Genomic DNA, 21,218 nt, shown 5'->3' with positions numbered 1-21,218 from the left:
CTTCCATTTCGCAGCGTGGAGCCATTGAGCCATGTCCATTCAGAACTGCTGTCATTGTACTGGAGGCCAATCCAAAAGGAGTGTCTACTCATTTTTTTGTCCTTAATGAACTCCTGAGAAAGAAACACCTGTTAAATTAAGTCTTAGGGTATGCAAATACTGCCTGGTGCACACAGCAAAAGGGCTTATGTACATCACACACACAAACACACACACACACACACACAAACCCAATTAATTGAAAAAGCTCAAGTTAAAGCTGCGGTGGGGTGGTTAGCAGTTTCAGTCTTAGATAGGGCCTGACATTCTTAAAACATCTATGAAAATCAAGAAGTAAACCTAACAGTTAACGTAAAACCCACCCAGCCAAACTAAGCTAACCTTAACTCTCACCAGTGAAAAGTGAAAATTAGATGTAAATGAGAGGCTGGGTGAGTATTCAGATTAGAGTACTGTGAAATTTGATGTGATTGTTTGGAGACGTTACTTAACATGGCAATTGCGCCATTGTTTTTTGCATGGGAGGGTCATGCTACTTAGCAAAAACGTCTGACATTGAGGACATGATTAGTCACTTTGTTGCAATGGTCCTGAGGCCGGTTCATTCATTATGGCAGGCATTTTATATCTCAGAGTATGATAGTACTTATGTATTGTTATGTACAGTTGTCTTCTAAATATTTGTCATAGCAGATATGGAGCCCAACTATGTGTAATCTTTATAAGTCATCTTTGATGTTATAAATTGTGTGATGTGGTACAATTTGACTTTGGTAAGAATGCATGGCAGGGTTTTGAGAATGGTTTAAGGTGGCTAATAAATTTAGAGTTTCACGCCTTTTAGGTTTTCTTCAGCAGCTACTATTGACTTTGTTTTCTCAGGACATATGGATATTTTTATAGATGTATAGATCCTATAATGGTGAGATGAGAATTATTTTGAATTGTGTTTTGTTTTCCAAGAGAAAATTGAAAGAAAATCATACATGCTTATGTGACTTTATGCCAATTTGTGTTTGTGTATATAATATTACCTAACTTCAAATTGCGCAGTACATAATTTATTAGCATGTGTGCACATGCCCTGATGTGGTTTATTTGAAGTTGGGTAAGTCCCGCCTGTCCCCAGTGCACGTTTAGCCTTTACAAACAACCTGCTGGGTAGCTGCCATCTGTCCTGGGCCCATTCACACTATGCTGTTTAAGGTTGAAGGAGGCCTGGCACAGTGGACACGACCTCCCAAAGTTTCAAGTAGCTGGTACAAATCACGGAAACAAAATTGAGTCAACAATTATTCACTCACTGATCATCCATCTGAAGCAAAATATTGATCACCAGACTGATGGCCCATCCTACTGGTGCATTGGGGTATCCATTTTCTAAACCAGCTGCTGAGCACCAAGTAAGCTACAATCATTTTCCTACCTATCCAAATTCATTCAAGTTCAACTACTCAGTCTTCAATTTTAGTCTCATAAGCACTGACAGTCAACCCAAATGTGCATGAGGGGAATCATTGTGGGTGATGTTAAGAGCGCTCAGGAACACAAATGCAATGCTCAATTAGAGCCCATGGATGCAAGTGGACCCATCAGCCGAAAGGCAGAAAGCAGTGACAAAGAGAGAACGCAGGGAGGAACAGCAACCTGGAATGGTGAGATAAAGAGGCAGAGAGTGTCTGGTGGTGGATGAAAGATGTCTGATGTGAAATCAAGACAAGAAGCCTTGGAATTTGGAACCCAGACCATGGAAACTGTGGTCTACAGCCTTCTGAACAAAACATTGAGTCCCAGAACGTATTCTTTTTAAAATTAAGCACTGCATAAGTGCCATTATCTGTGGTATCATGAGGTAATGTCTGTGTGTGGAATGGCTATAGTGTTTTAGACTAATCACAGTTGTATGCTGTTATTAGTTCATGGAATTCATTTTGACCGCATGCAGAGGCGAATGGGATGCTTGTTCATTGGGCATGACAGAGCAATTATTTGTTCACTCACTCTCAAAGGGCTTCATTAGCATAGTTGTTTGACAGGGGCCCAAGCGGCCCAGTCTGTCCTATTCAAGTCCCCATTTCTGAATACTGTTTTCTGGTATTCCAATAGCCAGAAAACGTGTTCTGCTTCTTTTGCCTCACACCTTGCTGGTTCCACTCCACATCTCCACTGGGATGATATCTTGGCCATTCTTTCAGCAGTTTTCTTACAACAGGAGTATGATGGAGCTCAATTAGTTTTTCAGCAGTCTACACACACCAGGCACATGATAGAGCTTAATCGTGTCAATACACATACATCACACACAGTCATCAGCTAGAGCCCATTCAAAGACTCTGATTAACCCTGAAAGGCTTCTACTTCAGCTCATCAACTACTGGTGGTCTGTTTAGTCTTTGATTCTCGGCTCAGTGTGCAGTGGGATTGTGGTGGTGCAAGTTGAGATTGTCCAGCAAAGATGTTCTGCACCCCCAGTATGATGTGTAAATATTAAGCTGTTTCTACAGATGTGTAGTTTGAATCATGTACTCTGAGAACAAACTAACAGTGAAGTTAAGGGGTACAACATTCACCAAAGGTTTATATTAGCCTCTACTAATATGCATGATTCCCACCTGAACATCTGCACTTATGAATGACACACAACTAGTGCTGGCCCCAGCACCTACCTGGCAGAAGGGATTAGAAGCCTACCCTCTCGCCCAATACACTACCAATAGCTATGGTGACTATAGTAGTAAATTGATAAAGTGTAGGAAGATGCACAGCTTGGTTGCTTAAATTCTTTGAACTTTTTCTTTATTTTGTTATGATTGACAATTTGGTGGTGCTCAATGAGGAGGCGTCGAGGGCCCACGACGTCTGAATAACAAGTTTATAAGTGAAACCAGAAGGACTCTGGTGTCATCCCTTATCGGCACACACTGGTATCGTGTCTCCTTATTTGAAGAAAACACTTTCAAACCATATTCGTTGTAAACTTCATTTATTTCATGATTGTCATTTTTGTTTATATAGTTTCTTGTCACATCTCATCATGATTGTAATCATTCATAAATCAGGCAATATCAAAAGCGTATCCAATGCATTTCGGGGATTAAAGTGGCATGCCCTTCATCAGGGAATTGACAAAGCCTGTAGTGAAACCTTGTCGGGGTAACCTGAGGGTTGTGTGACTCGCGTCTTGTCCGGTGCTCGTCTTTCGAAGTAGTAAACCTCATGTCTGGCACACATATGGCCATGTCACCTACAATTCTTTGCTTGAGAATGGTTCAGGGGTGTAATGCCACTCCTGGAGCCATATAATGATGGACTGTGGTGGCTGAGTTCTAAGCCAAGTGCCCTGCTTGCTATGATGTGGCAGCACCTGCAGCATGTGCTGCCTAGTTCAATTCTGGTGCAAAGTATCCAACAGATATGCACCTGGGGTCAGCATCGGACTGGCTGTTCCATTTTCTTAACAACAGGGTCCAAGCAATCTCTATAGGGACATTCCATTTCGGAACCATACCATTGAACAAAGGGGTCCATCAGGGCTTTTCCCCAAGCCCTACACTTTTCAATATCTACATAACCCCGTTGGCCCAACATATTAAATCTTACAGATTTGGGACATTTTCATATGCAGATGGCACACTGTTGATCATCTCATCCGGGCATGACATATAGAGCATTAAACAAAAAATTCTCACCTGCATGAAAGAGATTGCTACTTGCCTCCAACTTAGCACAGAAAATACAGAAATGTGACTATTTGGCAAAGCTCTGAGTATATGGAATGATGACTGGTGGCCAGCAGAATTGGGCACTGCTCCTCGTCCCTCTAGAATCACAAACAATATAGGCATCATCTTAGATGATGAACTATCAATGCAAGACCAGATCGCCTACATATGTGGCACATTCTTTGGCACCATGCGTTTGCACACAAAAATCTTTAGATGGCTACCACTGAACTCATGAAAGTCTTTCATCCAGGTGCTAATTTCACCCTCCTGGACTATGGAAATGCTTCGTTTTGTGCCTCCAGTGAATTCCTTCTGTTCAAATTACAAGTGGTCCAAAATACAGCAGCATGTATGGTTCACAACCTACCCTCAAGAACCCCCACATGCTCCATACTATGATCTCAACACTGCTTTCAACCCGAAAGAGATCACTATTTAAATTGCTTTGCCTGACATACAAGTCTCTATCAGGGTCAGAGCCAAAATACCTACGCAATAAGCTCACCCCGATATTCTAAGTGGAAACCTCCGATCTAGCCGCCTATCACTCTTATGCTCTCAACATTTTTGCATAGCTGTTGGACTTGGCCCTTTTTGTAGGGTCATCCCTGATCTTTTGCCTTCCTCCTGTGTTTTGTCTGACCTTTTTTTGTTGGTTTTATGACTCTGGGCACTTTACCTCTGCTGAGCAGTACTAAAGTGCATATGCTTTCACTATGGTAAATTGATGTAGGGATTATTGACTCCTTGATTGGCTGGTTTGGTTTACTTGTCAGACCCTAGTACAGTGCACTGAGTGTGCCCAGGGTCAGTAAACCAAATGCTGCTGGTGGCTTGCAGCAGTGGTTGTGCCCCCCACAGGATCAGCCCGTAAAAGTGTGTCTCAGGTCTGCCATTGCAGAGCCTGTGTGCAGTCTGGTACTGCCATGCTGACTGAAAAAGTGCACCCACTTGCCAGTCCCTAAACCTTCCCTTTTCTTCATATCAGACACCCCTATGGTAGGCCCAAGGGCAGGGTGCATTGTAAGTATAAGGTAGTACAAACCCTGATGTGTGTGGCATGTCCTGATAGTGAATTACATCCAGTTTCGTTTTTCACTATTGCAAGGCTAGCTATTCCAAATAGGCCAGAATGGGCAGTTTGATTATTACATTTTATAATCTTAACTGACTCAGGGAACTAGGTAGGAATTTGAGTTTAGTGTGCCTGAACTCAGAATGATGAAATTCATCTTTAGGGAAGTTGGTTTTAACAGTCTGTTTTTGAAAATACCACTTTTAGAAAGTAGGTATTTTCTTGTCTCACTATCCAAGCCTGCCTCTGCTAGGTTGTGTATTCATTATCTGGAATTTGAGTGACAGGGGCTGGGGGATTCCAGGAGACAGGGTGAGTCAGCACAGTGCTGAATAAAGAGATCTGCATCTAGATGGGAGGGAGGAATTGCACCTGGGACCTGAATAGGGCTGTGCCTCCACTCCACAATGCTGGCTCCACCTCCTGTGGTGCATCTGAGGTCTCTGCCCTGCTCTGTGAAAGGTAAGAAGGAGTCGTGTAAACAGAGTGCTTCAGGACTGACCAGAACTGGTTTGGACTAGGCAAAGGCCTCTCTGCCTTCAGAGAACAAAGAGAAACTGTGTATAAAAAGGGGGACCCAGACCTCAGAACTTTATATCACTTTGGAAAACAAGACGAAACCTTTGCTGAGGAGCAGGACCAGAGAGACTGAGGAGAGACTATCCCTAAGCTGAAGTGCTGCTTGGGGGATTGCTCTGCAGTGGTTGCCTGACTGCCAAAGAAAGGAGGGGGAAACTTTGTTTATACTTTCATCAACTTGTAATTTGCAGGGACAACAGCCTTCACCCACCAGCTCCCCAAGAGTTCTTTGGAAGTGCCTGCAGTTGTGCTGGACGTTTTGAGGAAATGTGCATCGCAAGGAGCTGGAAGCGCGACTCACAAGCAAGAAGAGTGATGCTGAACTGCTGCTTGACAACACGTGAGCGCCTCGCAGGTCCTGTTGCGGCCCCCAAGAACCCATGAGTCATTGCAGGGCCCCCCGAACCGCCTTGCATCGCCGGAGAAGAAGATCAACGTCACAGCAGATGGAGCCACTTCACCGGGAAGCCTGTTGCAGGGCCTGTAGCAGCTCGCATCATTGTTGAAGCACCATGCATCACCGGTGAAGAGGATTGACATCGCAGCAGACACCGCTGCATCACGGGGAAGTGTGTCGCAGGGCCTGTAGCGGTCCGCATCATATCGCAACAAGATGACAACATCTTTATTTCTTTGCACCAAATCTTCACCCCATCACAGCGTTGCTCACCACATCGCCACAGAAGCGCAGTAAGAAACCAGCGCATTACCTCCGCTCGCAAAGAAGAACCAATGCATCACCATCCCCTATGCAGCAGTAGGGAAACAACGCATCACCGTTCTTGCGTGTAAGGAACCGACGCATCACCTTCCCTGCAATACCTTCGCTGTATTGTGTTATGCATTTTCAGGTACATTGACTCAAAGTGTCGCATTTTAAGATCTAAAGAACACTAAGCTAATTGTACTATTTTAAGTACTGTATTGTGGATTTTTGTTGTTTGTGGTCTTGTGATAAGTCTATATAAAGAATACTTATTTTTTATATAAAACCTGTGTGTTGTCCATCTGTAGTGTTGTCACTTGATTACTGTATGTGTTCACAAATGCTTTACACACTGCCTCTGAGATAAGCCTGTCTGCTCGTGTCAAGCTACCAAGGGGGTGAGCAGGAGTTATTTCAGGAGTGTACCCCTTACCCTGACTAGACACAAGGGTCCCTATTTGTCACAGGTACCTATCTATGCCAACTAACTAACAACAGCCAAATATGGAGTCTGTGCCTTCTCCTGTGTTGCCCCACTCCACTGGAATAAACTTCCTCTTTCCATTCGAACATGCCCAAGCTTAGTGGAATTCAAGAAACGCCTGAAAAAATAGCTGTTCTAACCACCTCTTTTCCTCACCTACCTGCCCTACAGCGCTGAGATGTCCCTTCGGGGATGTGCCATGCGTTGTACCAAGAATCACATACATAACATAACAATCAGAGGACATCACAGTCTGGCATGTTACCTAAATCTGGCAAACCTCTAGGCCAAGGATGGGCCCTAGAAGAGGTGTTTTAGTACCAAATGTGGTTGACAAACCACGAAGAATGCGCTCCTTTTTAAATGAAACTGCTGGGTTTCTTCACTCACTTATTTATATATTTCATCGATTTTCATTACGTTCCATTGAAATATGACATTACAAATGTAAAGTTCATCAGTTTCACGATTTCTTTTATTAATTCATCTTTTCTTCTTGAAATTTCGACATCATTAGAGAAAGTTCATTGTATTCATGAAAAGTCACTATTTCATGTTATGCCCAATGCATTTCGGGTTAAAGGAAAGTAACCCTTTGTCAGGGGCCTGTTGGAAAATGGTGATAAGAAAACATTCAGGACATAACATGTGTAATCTGCAGCTAAAGAATTCTTACAGGGTAATGTATTAATATCAGCGTTATAGTAAACTAAAGAGACTGCCCTTTGGCATATTTGAAGAAAGGAGACAAAAATGAAAACCAATTTGGACTAATTCATCAAAAACAAAGTGGCTGCGTGTAACAACATCACTCTGGATGTTATGGTAATTTCAAAATTAAATGGCCAATCTAAACAAATTCAATGGTCTGAGGTTGGTGGAAATACGAGGAGTATGCCAGATAACGAGCGTGGAGATGAACTTACGTGTTTCTTCAAACTGTGTATTCGAATTCGTGTTCCAGGCCACGTGGGTGTGATCAAAGCCTATAGGGGGGTGTTTTAATGTGAAGAAATGAACATGTGTTGGCTAAATGGGAGGATCGAAATCGGCAGCTTCGAAACGTAGCTTGGACCGAAATGGTTTTGAAGCCCTGTCACCGGGTTAAACGTGGATTAAAAATGGAATGCGCTTGAAAACCAAATATATATGTAATGGGCTCAATGAGTGAGCAACTAACATGTGGCGGTAGCCATGGTTACGTACATCCAGTTCTATGATTGGACAAAGGTCCGATCACGTATTCATGACGTCGAGAAGTCAGGGAATTGTGGTTCTGTGATTGGACAGTAGTCCGATCACGTGTTGATGACGTAGAAAAATCTAGAAGTAGTGGTGGAAATGATGTATACATCAAGATGTAGTATAGAGATAAGTCTGAGTAATAAGAAATAATGCTGTGAAACAGGGACAAGTTAACTTAAAATTGCAACGAAGATGATGGTGATATAGAGCGAAAACACATACACAAAAATTCCAATGATATTACTCGTTGGTTAATCACATCAAAATGACAATAATGACTACTATGATGTAGATGTAACATGGGTATTAACAAGGCTGGCAAACTCATACATTTGTAGGTTAACAAAAAAAAAAGTCTAAATGAGTTGGTTGACAATATGTTCAATGTTGATTGCTATAGGGGGAGAAAAGGGGTCCTAGTGCCTAGTCTGTGTCACCGTCGATCTGATTATAGAAAACATGTTAGTTCAATTCTGTCATTCATTCCGATCGGCTGAAGAGACTGTAGTTTTTTAATCCAAAAGAATTCAGCCTGTAGTCGTTGTTTTACTGGATCCATGTTGCAGTGTTGTGGGAGTATCTCAAGTATCGTAAATCTTAATTGAGAGATTTGGTGATGAGCTTCTAGCCAATGTGTGGCTATGGTGGATTTACTGTTCATGTTTCGTATGTTGCTCTTATGTTCTGTCATTCTAATTTTTACTTTCCGTTCAGTTTGACCTACATATGTTTTTCTGCATGGGCATTTGATCGCGTAAATTACGTTTTTGGAGTCACATATCCCTGTATATTGTAGGTTGATCTTAAAACCTTTGGTGGGATGCAGAAAAGTGTTTCCTGTTATCACGTTATTGCAATGGGTGCACAAAGATAATATTGTTTTGACCCTGGAAGAGGTGTGCCAGCATGCAATTTGTTTCTTTCTCAGTGTATCTTCTGCTCTTATTGTTCTGGGAAACAATTGGTCAGACATACTGTGAATCAGTTGGTAGAAGTCATCGGAAACTGTGCAGAGACTCTTACTGAATCTGGTCTGTTTTTGTGAATTGAGGTATGTACTAATAGGTCAGGTCTCAAAATCCGATTTGTAGTGAAATTCAATTTGACTTCCTTCATCAATTATAATATGTTTGTTAATAATTGGAACCCACCATGAATTGTAGCCATCACAGAGTAGATTGCCTGCTGAGGTAGACAGAATACACACAAGGTCTGTGGTTGCTTTTAAACAAAGCATTTTAAAAAAAATGCAACCTGTTTTTCTTAAAAGAAAACAGGATGCGTTTAAAAACAAAAAAAGTTTAAGTAGGATTTTTTAAGAGTAGGCAGAGGTCCAATTTCAAAATTTCCTTTAAATGATAATCATGTAGAAACCAATAAAACAATAGAATAGAAAACAAATACAATGAATTAATTAAGTACAAATTTAATATTAGAAATGCATAAAATCTAGCTCCCCTGCTTGACCTACAGATGTGACCAGGCTAGCTCCTTTCACCTTATGCGTCAGATCCCCAGGTGTTTGCTGGAATGTGTATTAACTCAAATCCCTCTGACACACCAAAGGCCTGTATTATGGTTGCTTTCATCCAGTTGTATCTGATGCTGGAATAGTGACTGAAGTTATCCATCAATTGGATCACTCCTGGGCCTGATCCAGCTGGGTTACCTAAGTATATTAAAAGATTGTCGGCCAGAGAGATTGTTTGTCCTCCAGGTTCTCTGAACATCCAAAGCTAATAATCTTCCCAGGCTAATATTATGGAGCCCCCTCATCCTTAATCAATTGAGTGGATGGCTTGCTTGCCAGGAAATATAATCAATGTTTGTGGTACATGCTTATTAGTTCTGTTTTCATGCAACCTACAGGGATTATCACAGATAATTCATTTGTGAATTAGAAAATTTAAAAGGCAACCAAATTTACCATGATCTCATTGCACCCTTCCTCTCTCACTAGTAATAGCATATTTAAATGCCTGTGCTTATACATGATATTTTAACATTTTACTTACATCGTCAATGACTGCGAGATGGGATTGGTGGGAGAGGCAGTATTCCTCACTGGCGGTCCAGGATTTAAATTCCTCGGACATGAAATAACATCTTCCTCTGAAACTCAGCCAGTTGTAAGGGCATATCACACACATGGATTCTAATGGGAGGAATACAAAGCATTATTACACCTCAACGCCCTTGTTAACCAGTGTATAAAAGATTATTGTATGCCTTTTAAGCTCAGATGATATGGAAGAGTAGAAATGACATTGCACAGGACAGGGTGAGACACTCATTCAGCTTCCACAGTTTAATGGCCTATAATCACAGAGGTGGGAAATGAACCACAGGCGTCTATGTACCAGAGTCTCAAGGAGAATAGTTCTGGGGACCCTCAACCACACAATCACAGTTAGCGGTGTATATTATCCCTGCTCATGGGGTTCGGTGGATTGTTTCATCATCGGGTCTATCTCTTGAATTATGGAGATATGCTTGTAGTTTTTAATACCTCACACCATTATAGACATCTATTAGTAATGTCAATCAAACCATCCAGATAGACATTTATGAGTGTCACACCGGTTGTGTAAGGAATGATCTATATAGGTGAAAGATGCATTGCATTATGTTTTTACTTTCTTTTCTTGGTTTTCTTCTAGTTATAGACTATGTTTGAGCCTGTAACCCCGTCTCGTCTGGAGCAAAGTGTGCTCTGTGATGAAGACTGCTGAGTGTACATACTTGGTCACATTTACGAGTGAAGCACCCTATTATCTATGCCTTCAACTAAACAGCCCTGATGAAGGTCATTGAACCCATTAGGGCATTGATTGACTGAAATATGTTAACCCAATCATAAGTTGTATTGTGGACTAGTTACCTATCTACATAAACATCAGCCCATTTTTAATATTAACCTTATCCAGCTATTTCATATTAACATCTCCCTCACTGGACGTGAGATAATTTTAAGTGTCATACCACTGTCAACACCTAGATAGTCTCCCTCCTGGTGGAGGTTGGCAAATTACTTGGAGAACAGAACACTCATGTGATGGAGCAGATGATTACACAATCCACTGTAACACAGAGCATATATTAAATACACAGCTAGCTGTGAATGTGTGGTTAAAGGTCCCCAGAACTATTCTACTTGAGACTTTGGTACATGGACACCTGTGGTTCATTAATTCAACCTTTGATTAGTGATCACTCTACAGGCACTGGTAGAGTACATATCGCTCTCACATCTCCACACGATGCCACCTTAAAATCAACCCATTCATTGTATGTTATCCATTTACCCACAGTATATTAGACCAATGACAAATAAAATACCACAACACAGTATGCATGGTAGAGACATAAAAGTACCAACTGAAATAGGATAGCACAACATTCCAAGAGGAGAACACAATACTGATAGATACCCCAAACAAACATGATTAAATGAACTGTGGCTCATCCAAAATCCTTTGTGTTGTTAACCCTTTGCAGTACTAAGTAAGAGTGAGTGAGAGTGAGTGCTGTATAAAACATCTGAATAAAATACAATAAAAGTGAGAGATTGCTGCACTTCCTCTAAGCACATGTAAACCTACTCATTGTGTTATTGCATCATATTTAAAGAGTGGATCGTGATGTTGTATTCTCCAAACATCAACAAGGAGCTGTATAAGGCATTTCAGAGAAATGGCAGATAGAGGGTTCTCTCAAGTGAAAGGGCATCTTATTTGAAAACCAGAATTCCACTAAGGTGTAACATGTTTGGCTAATCTTGAACCATGTTTTGTCATCTGATGTATCTAATGGGTGAGGTTTCACTTTAGAGTGCTCTTGTGGAACAGGCTGTTCACCAGGAATGAGGGGAATCCTACCACTTTTCTTTTTGGTAATGCTTCTGGCACACTAAATATTGACTTTAGCAGCCTTACGTTTATTCAAGTGAAAGCAGCTTGCAAAATTGACTAAGTGATGTATCATTTTATACAAATGAAACTTAATTGCATTCACATTTTATACAAACAAAACCTAATTGTAGTCACTGATAAATACAATGGTATGTCATCAGAAATGGACTAAAGAAAAAACCCACAGGTTCTAGTCATAATGATCTCATAGATCTTATAGATGTTGAAAAAGTTGTGGTCTAATGTAATGTCCACCAATTTTGTCCTGGTTTTGTAGTAGTCCCAGCAGAGCCTGAACCAATCAATGAATATGCATGAGAGAGGAAGAACTTATTGTCCATGATGTACAATACTACAGAGAAGTCTGGTAAAACATTCAAGGTTTCTTAGTCCCTGAACCATACCTTGAGCAAATCCTCCCAGAGCTTAAACTTATGAGTCTGTGTGCCCTGTTTTGATGTCATCTCAGACAGTATGAGATGTAGAAGCATACATTAGCAACATTGTGTTATTTAGGAAATAATGTTTATTTTTGCTGCACTAAAAAGGAGTGAAAGTTGGAGACGGATGTTCTGAAGTTCATAGTAGTCAGAAGTTTTTGGATGAGTCAGATGGAGAAGGGATGATAAGGAGCAAAGGGTTGGTTTTTTTTGTAAGAAAATGTAAATAATAAATAACTATAAATGTGTGTGTATATATACGTGTGTGTATATCTATCTATCTATCTATCTATCTATCTATCTATCTATCTATCTATCTATCTATCTATCTATCTATCTATCTATCTATCTATCTATCTATCTATCTATCTATCTATCTATCTATCTATCCTATCTATCTATCTATCTATCTATCTATCTATCTATCTATCTATCTATCTATCTATCTATCTATCTATCTATCTATCTATCTATCTATCTATCTATTTAGACTTGATTTTATGGATGATTGGTTTTATGGTATTTAATGGCACACTTGTACTGGCTTTTTATTGTTTGGATATGAACTGAAAAGATCTGCCACTTACATTATACTAGCCGATAACTTGTAATTATATGCTTTTTTGCTGCTTTCTTCTTGGCCAATATTTCGTCCAATCTATATGATATGCATTAAAGTCTATTGTACTTATCTTAATTACGTTATTTAATGAAATTCAGAATTTTAGGCATAATTTGTCTTCTGTGTCCTTCTCCCGTCCCAACGAATCAATCCTGTGACACTATACCCGGCTGTGTTAGTTTTGGACATAATAAGGATTGTCCCAGATCTTGATTGATCAACATAGGGCTGAAAAATTAGTGATATTGTTTTTATAACAAATCACTAACTGTAACTGTATCGATTTGCACTGTTTTTACATGCACTTTTGGAAAGGGGCGACCACTCGGTCCCCCCGAACGTATGGCAGAGTACCTCGATCCCCCCGGGAAGCCATTTTGGGCGGGAGGCGCGTCTCGGCTGGTATGCCCGAAGCGGCGTAGCCGGGGCGCGCTCTTTCCCGCCCTAGAGTGGGCTGGCCTAGACACTGACACGGCTGGCCACGCCCTCGGGGCAGGCAGGGGCGGGTTTACGCCCGCCCTGAAGACGGATAAAAAGGGACGCAAGACCAGAAGACATCCTCTTGTTCCTGTGCTCTGAAGCTGCACCCCCTCGCTGCACGTGAGCTCGAGACGGAACGAAGAGCCAATTTTGAGCGTTGTAATCTTTCTTTTGTCTTACAGATACTCTGTCGGAGAAATGCCCAAGAAAGGCGGGAAGAGAATGACGACTGAACAGATGGTTCGGGTTCTCATGAAGGAGATGACTGAGCTGAAGAAACGGGTGGCGGAGAGAGACGGGGAAGGGGGGCCGGAGCGTCCGTCGGCTGGAGCAGCTCCAGGAGGAAGAGCCAAGAGGCCAAGGAGGGGACCAGCTGGGGGAGGGGCCCCGGTTCCCTGTACCCCGCTCGAAGCGCCAACCCCAGTACCGGCGGAGGGGAATCCAATTCCTGTAGTGGTCACCCCGGTGTCCAAGGAGGATATGCCGCCCGAGCTGGCAGCACAACTTGCAGCGTGGTTGGGCGACAGTAGTGAGGGCGCCACGGCTGCCGAGGCCCAGGCGCTGATGAAGCAATTGCGCGAGAAACGGGATGCAGCCAAGGTGTCCGCGCCGGCTGCAGTAGTCGACAAGCCACAAGGGACGGTTGCGACCGCAGATGCAGCGTCCGGTGCAGGTAAGCGGCCATTGCCGATTGCGAGGGATGAGTCAGCACCCTCTCGTAGAGAAAGGTTGGGTCAACATGTGCCTTTGGCTATTAAGGAGAAGATTTGGGCGGGGGAATATGTGAACATCTTCTCGTTGCTTGTTGATCATTATGAGGTGGAGCATGTTAAGGGTCAGAAAGATCTTATGCATCCGAGTGTTTGGCGGGCAAAAATGGCCGCCTTTAAAGTAAATGAGACTATCGGCAATTGGGGCAATGCATGGGGAATTTTTACGTCGATCTTGGGCGAACGTAGGCCCGAGTTGCTTTCCGAGTTGCCGACCTATCAGTCACGAATCATGGGGTACTCGACATCACACCAGGGTAACCATTGGTTCTGCTACGATAATCTTTTTAGAAAGGCAAAAGAGCATAATAAAAGCTTAACCTGGGATTGTTATGATTCTTTGACATGGGATAAAATGAAGGAGACAGGTATGTTGAAAATGCCATTGGTAGGAAGTAATGTTGGCGAATCCTCCCGCCAATATGGGGGGACGCCCTTTCGGTCAGGTACGAGTACCAACGATTACTCGAGACCTGCCGGCAATACAGGAAAAAGGGGGTTTTGCTTCAATTTCAACAGAGGTAAATGTACCAGGCCCCAGGGGTCGTGTAAATTTAAACATGAATGTAGTGGGTGCGGGTCGTCCCATCCTGAGTCCACGTGCAGAGCCAAAACGGGTGATAACGGGGGGAGAGGAGGCGCCAAACAGGTCTAACGTAGTCCGAGGGGCGCCTTTACCTACCCCGATTGATACCTTGGCGATGATTCCCTGGCTCAGTGAATACCCGGATCGTACTTCTGCTGGGGTGCTGCGGAACGGTTTTTCGTATGGTTTCCGCATCCCGGTAGGGGACTTTCAGGGTGTCGAGAAGTGTAAAAATCAACTTTCCGTCCTGCAGCATACGACCGTGGTTCAGGGTAAGATCCGGAAAGAGGTTACTCGAGGTCGGGTCGCCGGCCCGTTTAGTGTACCCCCGGTACAGAATTTTGTTTGTTCTCCTTTAGGGGTGGTCCCCAAGAAGGACCCAGGTGAGTTCCGACTGATTCATAATTTGTCAGCTCCACGTGGTCTTTCTGTAAACGACGCAATAGATCCGGAAGTGTGTTCGGTGCGGTACGCATCCTTCGATGAGGCCGTAGCCATTTTGAATCGCCTGGGGCCCGGGGCGCTGATGGCGAAGTCAGATATCGAGTCAGCGTTCCGGTTGCTCCCGGTACACCCAGATGACCAGCGTCTCCTAGGTTTCATGTTTCAGGGTTATTATTACATGGATAGGTGTATGCCGATGGGGTGCTCTATATCTTGTGCCTATTTCGAGAAATTCAGTAGTTTTCTACAATGGGTCTTCACAAAGAAGACGGGTTTCCAACATGTGATGCATTACCTTGATGATTTTCTGTTCCTTGGGGCAGCCGGGGATCTTGAATGTGGCCGGGCCTTGGCCGAATTTTGTGTATTAATGAAGCAGTTTGGTGTGCCATTGGCACCAGGTAAGACGGTGGGTCCTGCGACTTGCCTCGAGTTTCTGGGGATCGAGTTAGACTCCAGAGAGGGTTGTTTTCGTTTGCCAAATGACAAAGTGTGGAAGTTCAGGGCAGCCCTGCAAGTGTGTCTAAATGGATCTAAAGTTACCCTGCATCAATTACAGCAGTTGGTGGGACAGTTGAATTTTGCCCTGAGAGTTATACCGATGGCCCGCCCCTTTTCTCGTTCAATTGCCCAAGCTATGGTCGGCCTAAAGGAGGGCCATCATCGCACGAGATTATCGGCTGAGGTCCGCCAGGACGTGCGTATTTGGTTAGCATTTCTGGCGGACTTTAATGGTCGAGTCATCTGGAACAAACCAGCCGTGTCCTCTGAAGAGCTGGGGCTATGGACAGATTCAGCAGGTAGTATAGGTTTTGGTGCCATCTTCGGCACAAAATGGTCGGCACAAAGGTGGCCGACATGGTGGCATGACAATGGTCTGACAAGTAATATTGCTTTCCTGGAACTTTTTCCCATTTTGGTGGCCCTGAGAACCTGGCCAGAAGGGTTCAAAGATCACTCTGTGATATTTTGGTCTGACAATATGACCGTGGTCGAGTGCATCAATAGTCAGGCAGCGCGATGTAAACTGATTTTAAGATTGCTCAAAGAAATTGTTTTACTGTGTATGCAACTGAATGTGCTATTCAGAGCAAAACATGTCCCAGGGGTAATGAATCAGGCGGCTGATGCACTGTCTCGTTTTCATATGCAGGCTTTCTCGGGTTTCCTTCCCTCAGCGGACCCAGAGCCGGCACCCTTTCCCGAAGCTCTCTGGTCTCTCGGTGCCCCGAACTTCGTCACCTCGTGGGAGAGAGTCTAGCACCAAGGACGAGGAAGGCATATGAAGGGGCGTTTCGGTCCTATTTAGCCTTTTTGGGGACTGATAGAGAGGGGCTTTGGGGCCATGAGGACTGGGTAGTGAATTTTCTGATGTCCTTACGTAGGGCTGGGAAATCGGTGGCTACGGCCCAGAGGCATCGTGCTGCTATTTCCTTTGTTGCCAGGGCCCATAGTATCCAGGACCCGACCGCGTCTTTCGTTGTACAGAAAGCGCTGCGTGGGTGGCAACGCCTTGAGGGTCGCAGAATAGATGAGAGGCGCCCGATAGGTTTGGATAGGTTGGCCCAGTTGTTGGCTACACTCACTGTCACATGTTCATCGCAGTTCGAGGCGGTGATGTTTCGAGCCGCTTTTATGTTAGCATTTCACGGGGCGATGCGGGTAAGCGAACTGGTGGCAAAGAACAAACAGGATGTGGTGGGGGGTTTGTGCCGAGAACACGTTCAGATCAGAGGAGAGGCAATGACTGTTTCCTTTGTCAGGTCCAAGACCGACCAAGACGGGATGGGTGACTGCATAATCATACGCAGGATTCCCGGGTCCTCCATGTGTCCGGTAAAGTGTTTAGAAGATTACCTAGCACGAAGGGTGGCATTATGGGGGGGGACCTTGTTGAGACACGCGGACGCCACCCCACTGACGAAATTTCAGTTTCAGCGGGTGCTTGCGATGTCAATTGCCGCTGCGGGCTTGAACCCGGGCGAGTTTGGGACCCATTCCTTTCGGATAGGGGCTGCTACGGAAGCTACAGCCAGGGGTCTTAATGTTGAACAAGTGAAACGAGTGGGGCGTTGGTCCTCCAATTGTTATAAGAGGTATGTGCGGTTGCACATGTTGTAAAGCTGTAATGATGTACTCACGCCTCTTGTTTTTGTTTGGTTTTCAGTTGCGCAAGCCTACGAGGCGGGGCGGACTATGCAGTCGACCCAACACCGGGCCAGCGGTCAGACATCACCGGCTGTGGAAAAGGAGGTGTGGGTCGTGGGCCACTCATACGTGAGGCGTGCCGCGGACGTATTCAAAGCAGGTGACATGATTCACGTAGCTGGGGAATACGGGTACAGGGTGTCCTTCTACGGAAGAGGCGGTCTCTGTATTGACCAGTTTCAAGCATATTTTGAGGGTTTGTTGGGGCGGACGAGGTCACCGCCGTCTATAGTCATAGTACATTTAGGGGGCAATGATTTGGTCACCACCGGTAGACGACTTCTCCTGGAGGCAATGCTTTCCACTGTAAGTTGGTTGGCGAGGAGAGTTCCGGGGTGCACAATTGCGTGGTCCCATATGATCCCACGAAAGGTGTGGCGGGGGGCTATTTCTATTCCTGCTTTGAATCATTCTGTTAGAAAGCTTAATAACAAAGTGAGTAGGTTGTTCCGTTCCGGGACATTGCATTCTATTCCGCATGGCTGTATTAATGATGACAGTATGTATTTGGGGGATGGTGTGCATTTGTCTCGGGTGGGGAATGAGTTACTCATAGGAGACTTCTTAGCATGGTTAAAAACGTTAAAGCATGACCTTTAGGTAGGAGCTTTTTGGGGGGTCCGGATAGCCGGTCAACTATCCGGCCTGTGGCGGTAAGGTCATGATCGGTGAGCACTAATTGGAAGATCCCTATGAGTGGGCGTCACCCAACACGGATGGGAGCGCTCGGGAGAGGTGGCCTTTGGCCCCTCAACGGGGAGGCGGTCCCTTCTAAGGATGGGCCGCCGGAAGGAAAGGAAAGGCGGTCAAGGCCCCTTCCTGTGTAGGAGGGGTTACAGCCCCCTCCTGGGGAATTTCCCGGGGCCAGTGACGTCTGCGACGGCAGATGTGGTAAGTTGTGTGGGGTTTGGGGGGAGGTCTACGCTACCTTCTAGATACTCACACGAGTCCTCGAACGACCTTTAAGTGGCGTCGAGTTTATTGGGGCCCCCGTCAAGTCAAGGGAAATTGGTAGTTGCACTTGAGGTACGCCTCAGTGCTGTCGCCCCTCCCAAGTGGGGGGGGGGTATTTCTGGTTAGGGATCTTGACACCGGTTACGACCTTGCCGTTGGCCCTTAAACGTTAGGATGTTCAATTTCAAGATTTCAAGAAAATGTTTTGTAGGTTGTTAGTTCGGCTAGGAGAACCTCTGTATTAGAGAATCTGTTAAGGTTAGCCAAACATCGCAATGTGGTAATGAAATTGTACATTAATATGAAACTGTTTAATGTTTTAATTTTTTGTTTTAATAAATACGGCCGGGGAGGGTCACTCCCTCCCTCTTCCAAAAACTTCAAGAACTGTTTCCGGTTTCCCTCCTTTGGGGATTGTGTTGAGAGGGGGTGGCGGGTATCTCAGCCATATGGAAAGGGGCGACCACTCGGTCCCCCCGAACGTATGGCAGAGTACCTCGATCCCCCCGGGAAGCCATTTTGGGCGGGAGGCGCGTCTCGGCTGGTATGCCCGAAGCGGCGTAGCCGGGGCGCGCTCTTTCCCGCCCTAGAGTGGGCTGGCCTAGACACTGACGCGGCTGGCCACGCCCTCGGGGCAGGCAGGGGCGGGTTTACGCCCGCCCTGAAGACGGATAAAAAGGGACGCAAGACCAGAAGACATCCTCTTGTTCCTGTGCTCTGAAGCTGCACCCCCTCGCTGCAAGTGAGCTCGAGACGGAACGAAGAGCCAATTTTGACCCACCCACCAGCCCCTGAAGACAGCCAGTTGTTTGTAATAAAATGGATCAATAATTCTATTTCGTTTACAGGTTGTGGTATTATCGTGTTGATATTGAGTGTGTAATAAAGTTGGTCGATTTTATGTATGTTTTGTGATTAAAGATATTCGGTTATTAGTGTCCATTTATAAGCATGCTTATTTTGGTCATAGTGGCCAATGTATTGTTGGTTTAGTTAGCATTGTCGTATTTATTTTGGTCGGGCGGTAAGGTCATGATCGGTGAGCACTAATTGGAAGATCCCTATGAGTGGGCGTCACCCAACACGGATGGGAGCGCTCGGGAGAGGTGGCCTTTGGCCCCTCAACGGGGAGGCGGTCCCTTCTAAGGATGGGCCGCCGGAAGGAAAGGAAAGGCGGTCAAGGCCCCTTCCTGTGTAGGAGGGGTTACAGCCCCCTCCTGGGGAATTTCCCGGGGCCAGTGACGTCTGCGACGGCAGATGTGGTAAGTTGTGTGGGGTTTGGGGGGAGGTCTACGCTACCTTCTAGATACTCACACGAGTCCTCGAACGACCTTTAAGTGGCGTCGAGTTTATTGGGGCCCCCGTCAAGTCAAGGGAAATTGGTAGTTGCACTTGAGGTACGCCTCAGTGCTGTCGCCCCTCCCAAGTGGGGGGGGGTATTTCTGGTTAGGGATCTTGACACCGGTTATGACTTTGCCGTTGGCCCTTAAACGTTAGGATGTACAATTTCAAGATTTCAAGAAAATGTTTTGTAGGTTGTTAGTTCGGCTAGGAGAACCTCTGTATTAGGGAATCTGTTAAGGTTAGCCAAACATCGCAATGTGGTAATGAAATTGTACATTAATATGAAACTGTTTAATGTTTTAATTTTTTGTTTTAATAAATACGGCCGGGGAGGGTCACTCCCTCCCTCTTCCAAAAACTTCAAGAACTGTTTCCGGTTTCCCTCCTTTGGGGATTGTGTTGAGAGGGGGTGGCGGGTATCTCAGCCATATTGCACTTGCACTTTGGAAGGTCACAACCTTTATATGGTAGAGACATTATATGAATTTTTGACATTTGTGAACCTTGGGCATATATACCAAACATCATCAGTGATTATGATTTTGATAATTACCATGAGTCAAATCTATGTTATAATCAAATGTTCATTGTACAGTAATTTATGATGTTTTCTTCTTCTCTTTTTTTGATTTGATCCCATACAATACCATTGGTCTTTCATTTAGTAAAATAATGATCATCTGGTGAACAAAATGATATGCACAATAGACAAAATCTTGGGTTCTAATGCATTTGTTTTTGCACAGATATTATTTCCATCACATTTTGAAAATATGCATGTGGCCCCTACCAGTGTTTATTTCAATATGTATATGGTTGTGAAAGTCTTTCTTCCATTACATTGTTTGAACCATGTGACCTTCTTTGCACAGGATTGGTGGTTTGCGTCTTCAAATTGTATACATAAAAAAAATGTTGGGTCACTGAGCACTTTATTTCCAGTGAGCAAGGCGACTGCGTCCGCCGAAACGCGTCTGGATACACATGGCAGTTCTTTGAAAATTAATTAAATAAACAAGTACCTGCTTCTAAGAGGAAACAAGCAAGTCTCAGTTTCTCTGTTTTTCTCGAGCAAGGAAGCAAATGGAGTATATATTACCTACTGGCGGTTGCCAGTAGGTAGTTATAGTTAGGACCTATTTTCCATAGGAAATCTGCAACATTCTATTCCTAATATCTTTGGTGCTGATTGACTAATCTTTGCAAAATATTCAAAACTGGTGGGGTACTCTGGTCCACTGCTATCCTTAAAGTTTCACAGTGATTCGTCAAGCGGGGCCGAGAAAAAAGGGGGTCCCAAAACATGAGAGAGCAGGGAAACCTGCTCTCTCTTTCCTAATGTAAACCAAATTGCTTTTCCACACAGGAGCTGCATCTTAGCAGCTCCCCATGTGGAAAAGCAATGCTGGCTCCCGAGGGACGCAGGGAGCCGGCGGGACCGTGGGGGGATTGGCCCCAACGGAGAGGGCCAGTCCCGGGGAATGGGGTCCTCGGAGCTACAAGTGGCCCTAAAGTGATGTCATTTGAGATGTCATCAGTGATGTCATGGGTGATATCTCTGAGCTAACTATAACGGGAGAATTTCAATGGTTTTGTACGAGTGAAATGTCCAGCTAACTATAACACCCCTTAAACCTATGTTTTT

At 44.4% G+C, this 21,218-nt stretch overlaps 1 protein-coding gene across 1 annotated transcript in view; it reads right to left on the bottom strand.

The window, feature by feature from the left end:
* The window catches only part of LOC147672487 (killer cell lectin-like receptor subfamily F member 1), a 32,479-nt gene extending 22,515 nt beyond the window's left edge, over positions 1 to 9,964 (bottom strand). Inside the window, exons 1-2 of the mRNA XM_086947999.1 lie at positions 9,830 to 9,964; positions 1 to 113 (exon numbers count right to left, since the gene is read on the bottom strand). Of these exons, the coding sequence (XP_086804125.1) occupies positions 1 to 113; positions 9,830 to 9,964 (248 nt within the window). The remainder of the gene's footprint in view (positions 114 to 9,829) is intronic.
* Between the last annotated feature and the right edge of the window lie 11,254 nt (positions 9,965 to 21,218).

The sequence above is a fragment of the Lissotriton vulgaris genome, unplaced genomic scaffold, assembly GCF_964263255.1.
Source record: "Lissotriton vulgaris unplaced genomic scaffold, aLisVul1.2 SCAFFOLD_689, whole genome shotgun sequence".
NCBI lineage: Eukaryota > Metazoa > Chordata > Amphibia > Caudata > Salamandridae > Lissotriton > Lissotriton vulgaris.
This window is presented reverse-complemented; position numbering and strand designations above follow the sequence as displayed.